We start from the raw sequence: 15,167 nt of genomic DNA, 5'->3' as shown, positions 1-15,167 counted from the left end.
ATGACAGGTAGGGGGAAGAGGGAGGGGCAGACAATGTTCTTGCTATGCATTACATTTCTTATTTCAAGTCTAGTAGTCACAAATGTTTTTGGAATACAGTATATGATGGCTGAGCTTTGTCTTTTTACCTTCTGTATACCAGGGCAAGTTTGCATGCCACAGTGACAGGCAAGTGACGTTGATAGATGTTTTTCATTTCAGGTGGGTTCCCGTCACTCAGTCCAGTTGAGTGCTTTGCTGTTCCTTCTCTTGGGCTGCTCCCCCCGGCTGTCCCAGGTGCTGATGACAATCCCTTTTGCTGTCCATGGTAGGTACATTTTTCTCATGCATCTTGCGCTGATAATTGCTATTTGACAACCTGCTAAAGTATTAGTTATAGTGGGAGTTAAAACTGATAATTCTGAATTTTTCAGGATCAAGTCAACTGCTTTTTGTAAGGAAGGTTTACAATACTACTCTGAACAGTTTATAAGCATTTCCCATAAGGCAAAAATTGTCTAGTGAGATCTGCTTTGCAGAGAGCAGAAAAAAAAACTGGAACCCACATGTGCAGCTTGGTCGCCAGCACCATAGCACCCAACAGCCTCACGACTGCATCCTAGCAACAAATGATGCTGGATCACCGGCTAAAGGATTTAGCAGTCGCTGCTGGAGTTACGTTCAAATCAGGGACTGCATTCTTAAAAACCATATACAAACAGAAAACTGCCCCGCTAAAATGACAAAGAAATAAAGTCCCATAAATATTACAGTCCAATTAGAAATTATAAAGAAGAAATAACTGCGCTAAGGTGAACAAAACAATCAAAAAGCAGCGACTTCAAGTGCGACCACACCCTAAAATAACATATAGAAAAATAAGTCGCGCTGCGTGATATGGGTAAACAAATAAATGTCCAAACAAGTGAGTGTCCCAAATATCAAATTGAACGACGTTGGAAACAGTGAGCAACTCCACAGTCTCTTTAGGAAATGCGCTTACCAAATAGCCACTAAAAATCAGCAAGATTCATGAGCCGAGGTGTACTCACAAATCTGGGAGATTGGAGTGATCAGAGTCCTCAACGAATGGTGTTAGTAGTAAACATAAAAAAGAAGAAAGAACTTGCATAGTGTGATACCGTACAAATAATGATCAAATCATAGGTTCCACCACCAAGGGAAATCCCTTAATAATTGTGCAGCAGCTCACCAAATGGAAATAGTGATCAGTGAAACCGAATATCAGGAAGCGAAAAATAGAAGAAGGGACCACCACCAATTGTAAAGCCTCTTACCAGAGTTAAATTAAATTTGTGCAGACAAGGTCAATCAAAAGAGAACCAAGAAGCCAAAAGAGTCACTCAGATGGCACTGCGAGCCTCTTACCGGAAGAAAGAACAATCTGTTCAGTATGATCTCTTATCGCATTCCCTTCACAGGTGTAGCTTCATGACCAACGGCATCAGTAATAATTGCTCCATACATTGCTACATGCTATATACACAGCCAGACAGGAGATCTCCAGGAGATTGGTAAGGTGGATGAGTCTGGCAGCAGCGTTCATGATGGATTGAAGGGGGGATAGCCTGTGTAGTGGTAAGCCAATGAGAAGGGAATTGCAGTAGTCGACGCGCGAGATGACCAGGGAGTGAACTAGGAGCTTTGTTGTGTCATTGGTTAGAAAGGTGGCGTATTTTGGAGATGTTGCAGAGGTTGAGGCGGCAAGATTTGGACAGTGATTGAATGTGGGGCTTGAAGGAGAGTTCAGAGTCCAGGACAACACCTAGGACCTTGGCATGCGGGGATGGGCTGATAGTTGTGCCATCAATATTGATAGGGAGATCGGGGGAAGGGGCACGTGATGGAGGAAAACTTATAAGTTCGGTTTTGGATAGATTGAGTTTTAGGAAGTGGTGTGACATCCAGACAGATATATATCGGATAGTAAATTACTGATATGCGAGGAGACTGAGGGAGAGAGCTGAGGGGTGGATAAATAGATTTGGGTATCGTCAGCCTAGAGATGGTATTGGAAGCCGTGGGAGGCTATCAGCTGACCCAGAGAGGAGGTGTAGATTGAAAATAGGAGGGGTCCAAGAACAGAGCCTTGGGGGACCCCGACAGAGAAAGGAAGAGGAGAGGAGGAAGTAGAATTGTAAGTAACGCTAAAGGTGCAGTTGGATAAGTAGGGAAGAGAACCAATGAAGAGTACAGTCACGGAGACCAAAGGCGTGGAGTTTTTTGAGGAGGAGGGGGTGGTCAACCGTATCAAGGGCAGCAGAAAGGTCCAGGAGTAGTGTGACGAGATGCTTGCTCGCTTGCTTCCGCTCTCCCGACACCCCTCTGTTTCTAGTGAGTCAGCTTGCAGATTGCAACATCTGATGGTTCGGTCAACCAAGGCTCCGGGATCCGAACTACAGCTATGTGCCGTTCGGAATCCATTAGAACAAACACCAGGCAGGCTGTATGTAAGTTCAAACAGGAAGACAATTTATTGGAAGTACACAGCACACTTTTATACAGAATTTGGAACATCCTGCCCCCAACAATCGCTTTCCCATTGGTCAATTGCACAGTACATGCCGTTCTCCTTCAGGTCCTCCTTAACCATGCAAATGAGGACTTGAAAATGAGTCAGCAGGGATTGGTCAGATAGCTTGATTAGAAGGACTGTTATGTGTAATGAGACAGAAACCCCCAGGGGACAATCAATGTACACAATAGTCAGACACAGAACAATGGTTCCATAACAAGCCCCAAATACACATTACTCTGAGTGTCAATACATCCCTTAGCAGACAACAGGTGAGTTCATTAGCACACCCGACAATGGGTGAATGGAAAGCCACCTCCGACAAAAGCAACATTGTTAGACAGTCAGTCTCCTCATTGAACTTCCTGGAATGACCATATTAGGAGTGGTACTTCCTGGTCAGAGACCTCATGGCAAATGGGAACAAATCTCAATATTTCTACATGGAGACCTTGCTGACAAATATGAAGCAATCCAAACCATCACCCATCTGTCCCTAAATTCCAGTGACGGTGAACACCGTCACAAGTAGGAGTACAGAATAGTGTCCATTGGTTTTGGCTGTTAGTAGATGGTTTGTTAGTTTTAGGAGAGCAGTTTCAGTGGAGGGTTGAGGCCAAAATCCAGACTGAAGGGGATCAAGAAGGCTATTATCCAGATGTGAAGTTTAGCTGCATTCCAGCTGCTCGTCTGAATGAGCCCCAAAGCTCACACTCCATTAGCTTGTTTGGGGTCCTTCAAAGGATGTCCAGGTAATTGCAGCTTTTGTAGCCTTTTTGATTATAGTAACCAATTCTGCTTCTGCTTCTTCATTTAGGCGGCACGCTGTGTCTGACATTCTCCATGGCGGTGGGTGGAGGGGTTTCCTTCTTTCAATATGCAGATATTGACTCAGGAAGAAACATGTTCAATGTCGGCTTTACAATGTTCATGGCACTGCTGGTGCCTCGCTGGCTGGAAGCAATGCCAACCAAACTGGACACAGGTGAGAAAAATATCTGCAGTAGAGAAAATACTAATTACATCATGTCGAGTCCCAACTAGCATACCTTTTATACATGGCACTACAAATCACATCTTTGAGACTGCATATCCAAGCAAAAACTACAGATGGGAATTGCCCATAGTTCGCATTCATTCTCGTCATTCTGGTTATACAACCCCTCTGCCTTGGGCACTAATCTTGGTCAAGTTTTAGTAGGAACCTGCAACCAAAGTATGCAGCATAGTGTTGCTCTATAAGTCTTGGCGTGCTTTGCCAATATGAGAAAACAGGTTGTAAAAAAGACACATGTTCATCTAGTCCAAGGTTTCTCAACCAGGATTCCTCCAGAGGTTGCTAGGGCTTCCTTGAGCAAATTCTGCCTGCAAGATACGTTCCTACTGACACCATTGATCTTTTTAGCTATCTGTAAGGGGGTCATTCTTCCCAATGGCTACAAGTATAAGGAGCATTCTTCCCACTGACCATTACACTAAAATATCATGAGTTGTAGATATAGTCATTTTTAGCAGGGGTTCCCTGAGACTAGTAAGTTATTCCAAGGGTTCCTCTGTGTTGAAAAGTTTGAGAAAGGCTGAACTAGTCAAACCAAAAAGCAAAAATGAATTAATAACCTGAATCCTTAGAGCCCTAAACCCTCAACTGATCCATTGGAAGGCAACAAACCCCTTATAAAGCATGACTGAATTTCTGTAGCAAGGAAAAATTCCTTCTGAATCCCTAAAGGCAATTATATTGTGGGCTGCATTAGCAGCACGGTTGCCCTCAAAAGGCAGGTTGTATCTGGGGTGCGCTACGTACAGAGTGTAGAGTTCTAGAGCGATTTACATACCGAGTGCAGGGTTCAGGAGTGATTTACATACAGGGTGCAGGGTTTAGGGGTGCGATACGTACAGAGTGCAGGATTCAGGAGTGATTTACATACAGAGTGCAGGGTTTAGGGGTGCGATACGTACAGAGTGCAGGGTTCAGGAGTGATTTACATACAGAGTGCAAGGTTTAGGGGTGCGCTAAGTGCAGGGTTCAGGAGTGATTTACATACATAGTGCAGGGTTTAGGGGTACCCTACGTACAGAGTACAGGGTCCAGGAGTGATTTACATACATAGTGCAGGGTTCAGGAGTGATTTACATACATAGTGCAGGGTTCAGGAGTGATTTACATACAGAGTGCAGGGTTTAGGGGTGCGCTACATACAGAGCGCAGGGTTCAGGAGTGATTTACATAGTGTGTACGGGCCTTTAGGCATTAAGATTTGTTTTACCCTTAGGCGCGAAGGGATTAACAAATTCCTTAGACTTAAATGAGCAATTTACTCTTGCATCATAGCCACAGCCCAACTGCAAAGGATAATTTTTAAGCTTCCTGGAGGTGGGCTTTCAGACAGCCTATTCATTTGAATGTGCCACCAATGTACCACAAAATTAGATCTGCACCAATTTAGCAGATGCAGCGCACCACAACATGCAGTCGTTTGGTGAAACATGGGTGCCTAGATGTAAAGGTCCTTTTCCTTATGCCGGTGTTAAACCCTGTGGTTGGTAATTCCACATTGCAGCTCAGATTTGATTCCATAATCTGCTTCAAACTTGCCTCCTGTTTGTGTGGTTTTGCTCTAGGATCTCCAGGTTCTTCCCACAGCCCCCAAAATAATAAGTTTTGGTAAGTTAAAGTCCAACTGAACTTTCAGAATAAATCAACTAAATACATTCCAGGTGTATGTTGAGAGAGATCCATGCCCTCTGTGTTGAAGCAGTGGTCTCCCTGCAGAGGTCCAACACACTCAGTGTGATTTGGAGCAAGCACTTTCCAATCAGGACAGAGCATGAGTTTTGCTGATTGCAGAGTTAAAGCTCGGACTCATCAGGGGGTGTTTCCGACCTCTGAAGAGAGGCTACTGAGAGCAAGGGTCCATCTCTCCAGCAGGGGGCAGTGCTTGCTACTCATGTTTGGTCGCTTTATAAAGAAAACAAACTATGTGACTTTGGGCATCTTTTTATTTTTATGCACCTGGAATTTATTTGGCTGAATGAAACTTAGAAGTTTATTTTGGCTTTAATTTACCCAGAATGGGCTCCAGGGTTTGTATCACAGTAGCAGGGACATGAGCCTGACCAAAGCCAGAGACTGATAGGAATGGTTCCCTGCACTCTGTATTATGTTGGTGTTATAATTATATTGTGAATTACTATTCTTCCACTTATAATCAGGAATTATTCTAATCATCTGTCACTGTGTCTCTATCCAGGCTGGCCTGCAGTGGATATGCTCCTGCTCTCTCTTCTCACCACCCCCATTTTTCTAGGAGGATTATTCTCATTTATTCTGGATAATACAGTGGAAGGTGAGAGATAAACCCACCACAGTAAATATACAGTAATTATATAGTATGTTCTATACACAGGGGTTTTATTCAGTGAGAATGTGGGGGGAACGGGAGTTTCGGCACCTCCCGATCTGAATGTATGTAATGGCAAGAGGTGCTGGGGTGTGCTGGAGGGTCTATTGCTGCTGGAGGGGATCTATTTTTTTCAGAGGAGGGTCTATTATTGATGGGAAGATCTTCTGTTGCTTGTGGGGGATCTATTGTTGCTGGGGTATCAATCATTACTAGGAGCGATTAACTGTTGAGGGAGAGGTTTATTGTTGCTGGCTTCTGGTGGGTCTATTGCTGCTGGAGGGGATCTATTTTTTCAGGGGCATGTATTGTTGCTGGGGAAGTCTGTTGTTGCTGGTGCGGGATCTCTTGTTGCTGGGGGTGCATCTTATGTTGCTGGGGGGGGGGTCTACTGTTGACAAAGGGGTCTATTGTTTCTGGCTACTGGAGAGTCTATTAATGCTGGCTGCTGGGGGGCTGTTGTTGCTGGGGTGGATCTATTGTCACTGGGGGTCCATTTTTGCTAGATCTATTTTTACTGTTTTTCTTGTTGTTATTATTAACAAATTCACTACAAATTACTTAGCAACATAAAATGATACATGTCTCTGTATTCTGTAAAAGGGGTGGTAATGGGTGGAACCAAGGAATGGTGCTCAGAGGTGGCAAGGGACAGAGACAAGAGGTGACTCAAAAGGTGGGAGTTCCTGCACCTATTCTCTGAGAAAAAAAACCCATGGCTATAAACCTTATGATTCTACCTTAACCGCTTGCGGCCCGCGCTATAGCCCAAAGAAGGCTACAGCTTGGGCTTCCAATGCCGGGAGGGCGTACATGGACATCCTCCCACGATCACGCTGCCCTTGCATTCCCTGCAGTGTGCGGGCGGTGCGCTCTATGATTGCGAATCCTTCGGACTCCGCTGGTCACAGATTGGGGTAAAGGGCCAATCACAGCGGTCCTTTACCACATGATCAGCTGTCAGTCAATGTCAACTAATTACAGGATGTAAACACAAGTCGGTTATCAGATTTTCTTTCTTCACGCTTAGAGCGTGAGGAGGGAAGAAAGCTGGTAACCGGCTTGTGTTAGGGACATGTGCACTGATTATTGGTGTCCTGATTATCAGTGCAGTCCCAACAGTGCACACTAGTGCCATCTATCAGTGCCTATTAGTGTTGTCAATCAGTGTCCCTCAGTGCCATCTATCAGAGCCCATCAGTGTCCTTCAGTGCCTTTGGGATGAATTTAATCGCAGACTGTGAGCCAGGCCTTCACGTCCAACATCAGTGCCTAACCTCACCAATGCGCTTTTGGAAGAATGGTCAAACATTCCCATAGACACACTCCTAAACCTTGTGGACAGCCTTCCCAGAAGAGTTGAAGCTGTTATAGCTGCAAAGGGTGGGCCAACTCAATATTGAACCCTACGGACTAAGACTGGGATGCCATTAAAGTTCATGTGCGTGTAAAGGAAGGCGTCCCAATACTTTTGGTAAAATAGTGTATGTGAGTTACAAGCGGAATATGTGTAGCACCCTTGTCTTAAACAGGGGCTACTGGTAATTTAAGCTGTGCTAGGTGGTAACTAACCTGGCTGATTTTGTAGTCTTAGGGCTCATTTACACCATGCGTGCATGAAAACGTATGGGAAAAGTGCGCTGATTTCACTTGCAGAGACATGAGTTTCACATCAGGTTTTATGTGCGTTTCAGGGAGTTTTTATGCATGCTGACTCCAGTTTTCATGCGCATTAGTTATGTGCCCTGTATGTTCATTTCATGTCGGTTTTTTCTCTGTGCAGAAAACTGCATACATGTTGCAGATTCCCGCACAGAAAAAAATCAGCACCTTGTAGTGTGAACAGGGCACATAGAGAACCATTGTTTTCTTTGAGCCCTTGCAAAACACATGCAGAAAAACTGGTGTCTCTGCACCATGGTGTGAATGAGGCCTAGGGTGTAGTGTAGAGGCGTCAGTTTTTCTGCACGCATTCTGCAAGGGCACCAAAAAACAATTGTTCTCTATGTGCTGAATCTGCAAAGTGTATGGAGTTTTCTGTATCTGAAAAAAACTGAAATGAAGACAACATTGGTGTGAACAGGGCACATAACTGGCGTGCACATAGGTGTCCTTTTTTCCCCACAAATACAGCTTTCTTTTGGTGGTAGTTGATCACCTCTATATGCACTAGAAACAAAAAAGACCGACACTTTTGAAAAAACAAAATTTTTCACTTTCTGCTGTAAAACACATCTAATAAAAAAAAATTGTAAAAAAATCAAATTTCTTCATCAATTTAGACCACTATGTATTTTGCTACATATTTTTGGTAAAAAAAATCCCAATAAGCGTATATTGATTGGTTATAGTGTCTACAAACTATTGGATATATTTATGTAATTTTTATTTATTTATTTATTTTTACTAGTAATGGCATCAATCAGCGACTTTTAGCGGGAATGCGATATTGTGGCAGACAAATTAGACACTAACTGACACCTTTGACACTTTTGGGGGGACCAGTGACACTAATACAGTGCTAAAAATATGCACTGTTACTGTACTAATGACACTGGCGAGGAATTGGTTAACATTAAGGGGTTAACTATGTTCCTAGCAAGTGTTTTTTCACTGTGTGGAAGGTGCTTTTACTAGGGGAAGGCATGGACCCATGTCTCTGCTTTGCAGAAACAGACCCGCTGATCTGCTCCTGCTGTGCATAATCACAGTGGGAGCGAGCTGCCGGTGGCGTGCATTACCGCATGATACCCAGAAGTGCAGGATCACGTATATATATCACGTAAAGCTGCTATAGATCGGTCATCAACTGGTTTCATTGAGGGGTCCTCTTCTCACCACCAGGAGAATAGACCTCTTCCCACTAACCATCACCACCATCACCAGCTCCCAACCTGACCAGGTTTACCCTTGTAACTTGTTATTCAGGATCCCATTCACCCACACCAGTTACTGCCTGATCAGCTGCCTGTGGCCTATCCATTCACAGACCTACTTCACATGCTGTCTTCAAGGTCCAAAGACATCCATCTTGGGTAATGACACATCCAGCCAAAAGCCAAAGTCTCCTTTACTTTACATTAAAACAGTACACTCCCAAATCATGGCAATAAAGTGGGGCACGTTACAACAATCGAGATACTTAACACAGTCCAGAAACCCATATTTGTTGGCATAACATAGGATAACTACTCCAATTAGATCAGGTACAGGAAAGCCCATTATATGGGAAGTCCACACTGGGGAACTAAGGATTTCACTGCCCCTCTGCACAATGCTGCTTGTCTGGTTTGCCCACCACCAACCTCCTACGTTACACCCACCCTATTTAAGGGAAATCTGCTAGAAGGGGCAGAGGCATTACTTCCTTAGAGGGACAAGGAGGGGCCCAGAATAAAGCAGATTTGGATAACCCCCCTTCTTACGACTATACTGAACCAATGGCAGACTCTGCTCCACCTGTTGTGAGGTACCAATAGGACTCTTAGAAGCTCTTACTGATTGGGAAGCTACTGCCTAAAGGCCCGTACACATGATAAGAAAATCTGTAGGGAAAATTCGTCCGACGACCGATCTGCCGATTTTCGGATTGTTAGTATGGTGCTTTCGACAGCCAACTCCGACTTTTCGGCTGACAAAATCCTGATGTGCAGGCTATATAATTTTTGTTGTCCGTAATACAACGTCCGATTTTCGTCTGACTAGTACAGATTTCGACGGAAAAAAATCTTAAGAGCAAGACTAGGCATGCTCAGAGATGAAAGAACACATACAAAGCAATCCAACACATGACATCACTTCTGAAGTAGAATTCTGTCGTATGGGAAAATTCGTATGAAAATAACCTCTTCACTTTCCACATCAGACTAGCATGCCACAAAAAACGGACGACAGATCGTTCGATAATCCGATCGTGTGTATGGGGCTTTACAATTAGTTGTTTAGTTGGCCATTGATTTGCCTATCTGATATACTTGATAGGCAGGCCAAAAACCAACTGAAAGTACACAACAGGTGGAGAGCGCTGCTAATAATTGCAAGGCAGTGACTTAGACTCGGTTCACACTGGGGCGGCACGACTCTGTACTACTTCAGGGGCGACTTGTGCATTCCCATGCACCACGACTTCGGAGCGACTTGCATGGACTTCACATAATGGAAGTCCTGTCTACCCGAAGTAGTACAGGACCCTTTTTCTAAGTCGGAGCGACTTGTGTCGCTCCTATTAGAACGGGTCCTGTAGCAGTCAATGGACCGCGAGGGACCGCGACTTGTCAGGCTGTCAAGTCGCCTGACAAGTCGTGCTAGTGTGAATCGAGTCTTAACCCCCGTACACACGTACCGAATGTCGGCTGAACGATCGGCCGTCTTTTGTCTGAGAGTGCACATGAATTTTTTTCGGCCAACAACAGCCGACTGCAGAAGTGATGTCATGTGATGGTTAACTTTCCGTGTGTTTTTTCTTTTCTGAGCATGCCCAGTCTTGCTAATCTGCTGTTTGTCGGCCGAATTCTGTACTGACTGGCGAACAATCTGGTGACGGCCAACAACAATTTTAAAGTCTGCACGACAGATTTCTGTTCGGCCGAAAATGCGCTGTCAGCTGTCGGAAGCATCATACTAACAAGCCTACAATCGGCCGATCGGTCGTCGGCCGAATATTTACGGCCGACAATCGGTACGTGTGTATGGGGCTTTAATGTTTTCATCCTTCCAAGAGGAAGTGCTGTTACTTGTAGGAAATAAACTTTACAATAGGTCCCCAGAAAATGATTTGCCTAAAAAAAAAAATCTTTCTTTGTATAGTTTTTACAAGGTAAAGCATGGTAACATATGGGCCTATCAGTATGGTCAGAAAACCCATATAAGCACAGATAAAGCTTTCAAACTGGTGTAAATTAACCTGGTCCCCAGTGTTTATATAGATCCTTTTTTTTTTTTACATATTCCTTAACCACTTAAGCCCCGGAAGATTTTACCCCCTTCCTGACCATGGCCTATTTTGCGATTCGGCACTGCGTGACTTTAATGGACAATTGCGCGGTCGTGCGACGCTGTACCTAAAGGAATTTGACGTCCTTTTTTTCCCACAAACAGAGCTTTCTTTTGGTGGTATTTGATCACCTCTGCGATTTTTAGATCATGAGCTATAAACAAAAAAAGAGTGTCAATTTTGCAAAAATAACAATATTTTTCAAATTTTTTATATGAAATTCCCAAAAAAATGTAAAAATCAAAATTTTTTAAGATTTTAGGCCAATTTGTTTTATGCTACATATGTTTGGTAAAAAAAATTGCAAAAAGCGTATTTTGATTGGTTTGCACAAAAGTTATTGCGTTTACTAACTAAGGGAAAGATTTTTGTCATTTTTGTTGTTTTTTTTTTTTAACGAGTAAGTAATGGCGGCGATCTGCGATTTTTTTTTTTTTTTTGCGGGACTGCGACATTGCGGCGGACAGATCGGACCCTTGACTGACATTGTTGACACTTTTGGGGTTACCAGTGACATTACTACAGTAATCAGTGCTATACATATGCACCGTTACTGTAAAAATGACACTGGCAGTGAAGGGGTTAACTTTTTTTGAGAGGGGGGGTTAAGTGTGTCCCTAGGGGCTTGTTTCTTACTGTGATTGGATGTGGCTACTGGTGTAAGAACAGAGATCAACGGTCCTAAATAGCAGAACCGTATGATCTCCATTCTTACACAGGGAAGAATGACAGACGGCTTTGTTTACATCAGCCGCCTGCCTTTCTCCTGCTGTAACGGACGATCGCGAGTGCCCGGCGGACATCGGGTCCACCGGGCACACGCGCGGAGGGGTCCGTGACCGAGCAGGAGCGCGCCTCGCTCCCTAGAGCCTCACAGGCTAGCGACGTAGACCTATGTCGCTTTGCCTGTGAGGGGCTGACCGCCGCCGTAAATAGTCGTGCGGCAGTCGGCAAGTGGACATAAAACTTTTTCAGTCAGTCTCCGTTTTATTGAACCTGCTTAGCTCACCTTTCTGTCACCAATTTACCAAGTGCTTTTGCTGGGTGTTTTTCTTTTATTCTGATTTTTTTTTTTGTACCTTTTCTGCATACAGGATCTCTGGAGGAACGGGGTCTACATAAAAGCATCTCTCTCTGGCCATCTACCTTCGGTGACAACACACTCAGGAGTCAGGAAGAGCAGCTGGCACACACTTACGGCCTTCCTGCAGTTGTGGCTCGGTTCTTCCCCACCGTGTACCCATTTACCCAACTGTGCCCCCCTCCATCAGAGACGGTGGTAATAACAGAGGGGGAGGATCACAAACTGTTACCAGTAAGAGCACCAGTGACTGATGGTGAGCCGGCATTGCTACCAAGCACAGAAAACTGTGATCCTGGAGCTGGAGGATCTGTATAATGGATTATATTTATAACTTGTGTAATTGGAAATGGTACTGATATTAAACTGGTCTTTGGAGTTGAATGAAAAGCCAAAGAAAATTGTTTGACCCAAGAACATTTGCAAAGATTACCCAATAATGCCAAGTCTATCAGACTGCATGTCTAACAACCTTCAAATTACCTCTATAGCATCTTTGAAAGTTGTCTACATATAGCTGAGCAGTCTAATGGGTGCCAAGGTTAGACCCAGTACTGATCACTCAGTAACCGGTTAGGCACACCCCCTTTCTATCTCTACAATACAACTCTGTGTGAGGACACTTGTGATGAGGGGTGTGGCTGATACTCAGCTCTATCAGCATAGAGCACTGCACTGTGAGAGAATGGAGCTGCATTTTCACTGATAGAAGACATTTCTAAGAAAAATACAGTCACAAATCAGAATGTGCTGGAGTACAAGACAGGTAACTTCAATTGGACTTAAGAGTTATTTTTTAACCAATGAATTTTAAACACAGGAAAAACAAGAACAAAGGGTGCCCCAGCATTGCACATACCTTAAAAACTCCTAAATTGAAGAAATAAAACAGATGTCTACTCAATAACAGCTCATCAATATCCACAGTGACCCTAGTCACACCCTAGTCCACTGCCCTAATCCCAATGTAGGGAAGATACTTTACATGGCTGATGTGTTTTGAGGGTAGGTACCCTCTTCTTCAGAGCCAAAACTCTGGCTCTGAAGAAGAGGGCACCTACTCTGGAAACACGTCAGCCATTTTAAGTGTCTTCCCTACGTTGGGATGGGAGCAATGGACCAGTATGTGCAAGTCACTGTGGATTCTGATGAGCTTGATCCCATGTGCTGTTTGTGAGTAGACATCTGTTTTATTTCTTCAATAAAAGAGTTTTTAGGTAATGAACAAGGCTGGTGTGCCCTTTGTTCTTGTTTTTTCAGTGTTCTTTTTGGGCTACCCCAGTCTTCAGGGGGCTGCAAAGTAGGGATCGACCGATTTTCGGCAAAGCCGATATATCGAGGGCCGATATGCACTTTCCCCGATATATCGGAATCGGCCACTAAGGTGGCCGATATTACAGATATTTCAGAAAGTGCTTGTACCGGAGTGATGCCTGCAGCTAGAGGCATCACCCCGGTACCGGTGTCCATAGCCAGCGGTCAGCTGTCTTGTAATGACAACCGATGCGGCTGAGAAGCCGCTCCGCTGTCATTACTAGGAGCGGGAGGGGACGCCTCCCGTCGCCTTCCGTGGCTCGCGTGGGTCTCCCGTCCCACCGGGAGACCCGGGCAACCAGCCTGCATGGCTGCTGAAGACCCGATCAAAGCCGCATTCGGCTCAGATTGGGTCTCCATGCAAAAACCCGTAAGTTATGTCATGACATCACTTCCGGGTACTGGCGACAGATTAAAAAAAATTACAGCATTCAAAACAGCCAAACTTGACGTTTTGAATGCTTTTAAGTGCAGAGGAGGGGTTTGGGGACCCCCAGATCCCTCCACAAGAGTACCTGTCAAGTAAAAAAAAAAAATTTGTTTTAAATGTACGAAAATATCGGCCGATACCGATACACGATGACCAAAATATCAGTATCGGCAATGAAAAACGATAATGGTCGATCCCTACTGCAAAGTTTTGCTCAGTTTCAAGTTGTTGAACACCTAAAGTCCTTCATTGCCAGAACATCCACCTTGAGTCCAGGAGGTTATTCATTTTGCTTATATATATTTTTAAACAGGGATCTGAGCCTACCATCAGTGACAGCATAAAGGCTCATCTTTGATATTGATGCTGTTTGGTGACATATGTTTGTTAATAATGATCGGTAAAATGTGTGTAACCATTAAACAGTGTATTGTATGTGAATCTTCTATTGCACCACATTTGGGTTTCTAATGATAACATATCCTAGCTGTACCTGTTTCTTGCATGGTTCAGTAAAAGACTGTGTTCTCTGAAACAGTGGTTCCTAACTACCATGACAGGCCCCACTGCCGTACCATGGCCACTCCTCTCACCAGTCTCCACCCGGCTGCAGATCTCTTACCCTTCCACAGTGTCTCCCAGCTTCCTTAGTGCCCCTCAACCTCTTATAGTGGCCCACAGTGCTTTCAGGCCTTCAGCCTCCACAGTGCGCCCTTTCATATTGCCCTCAATCTCCACCACCTTTTACAGTGCTCCCAAGCCCCCTGCAGAAACCCCATTCCCTACAGAGCCACCGCCTCTGCTGCAGTGTCCCCTAATGCTCTAACCACTCAACCCCCCCTCCCCTCCATAGTGACACCCACCCCCATCTAGAGCTTTCCAGCATTTCCATACTTTTACTGTGCGAGTATAAACTTTATTCTTACCTGTTGAGGCATGGAAGCTTATGGAAGGAATTACCGTGCCCTGGTCTCAAAAAGGTTAAGAACCAATGTTCTAGAACGGGGGTCAGCAACCAATCGATCGCGGTCTACCTGAAGACCGCGGGCAGGTGACAAGTAGACCACGAAAAGGTCTGCGCAGCTGACCCCCGCCAAGGTGCCAGTCCTCTCTCTCCGCCTTCAGCCTTTCTCCGCCATGCCTTCAGTCCTTCTCTCTCCCACTCCCCCAGCCTCCTCCGCTGCTGTCATCAGTGAACAGCAGAGACCAAGAGGCAGCACACCTCAGGGTGGGAGGAGGAGCTGTCCACATTAACTTTTAAAGTTAATTCACATGTGATTGGTTGCTAGGTCCTAAGCAACCAGTCACCATCTTGTAAATATGAAGTCACTATCGGCTCCCGCCCTCTGGACTAATGAATCAAAATGTAAAATATTTGGCTGTAGCAGGAGGCAGTTTGTTGGTTGAAGGGCTGGAGAGCGGTAAAATAATGA

General features: G+C 44.7%; 1 protein-coding gene across 1 annotated transcript in view; it reads left to right on the top strand.

Annotated features, from left to right (window-relative positions):
* SLC23A3 (solute carrier family 23 member 3) overlaps window positions 1-12,453 on the top strand; it is a 68,820-nt gene extending 56,367 nt beyond the window's left edge. The window contains exons 9-12 of the mRNA XM_082262108.1: window positions 202-307; window positions 3,333-3,500; window positions 5,767-5,862; window positions 12,004-12,453. Coding sequence (XP_082118234.1) covers window positions 202-307; window positions 3,333-3,500; window positions 5,767-5,862; window positions 12,004-12,308 — 675 coding nt within the window. The 3' untranslated portion in view covers window positions 12,309-12,453. The remainder of the gene's footprint in view (window positions 1-201; window positions 308-3,332; window positions 3,501-5,766; window positions 5,863-12,003) is intronic.
* Window positions 12,454-15,167: the final 2,714 nt, after the last annotated feature.

This window comes from Pelophylax lessonae (assembly GCF_965119305.1).
Source record: "Pelophylax lessonae genome assembly, chromosome: 6".
Taxonomy (NCBI): domain Eukaryota; kingdom Metazoa; phylum Chordata; class Amphibia; order Anura; family Ranidae; genus Pelophylax; species Pelophylax lessonae.
The sequence above is the reverse complement of the archived record's forward strand: the minus strand, read 5'-3'. Positions and strand labels throughout refer to the sequence as shown.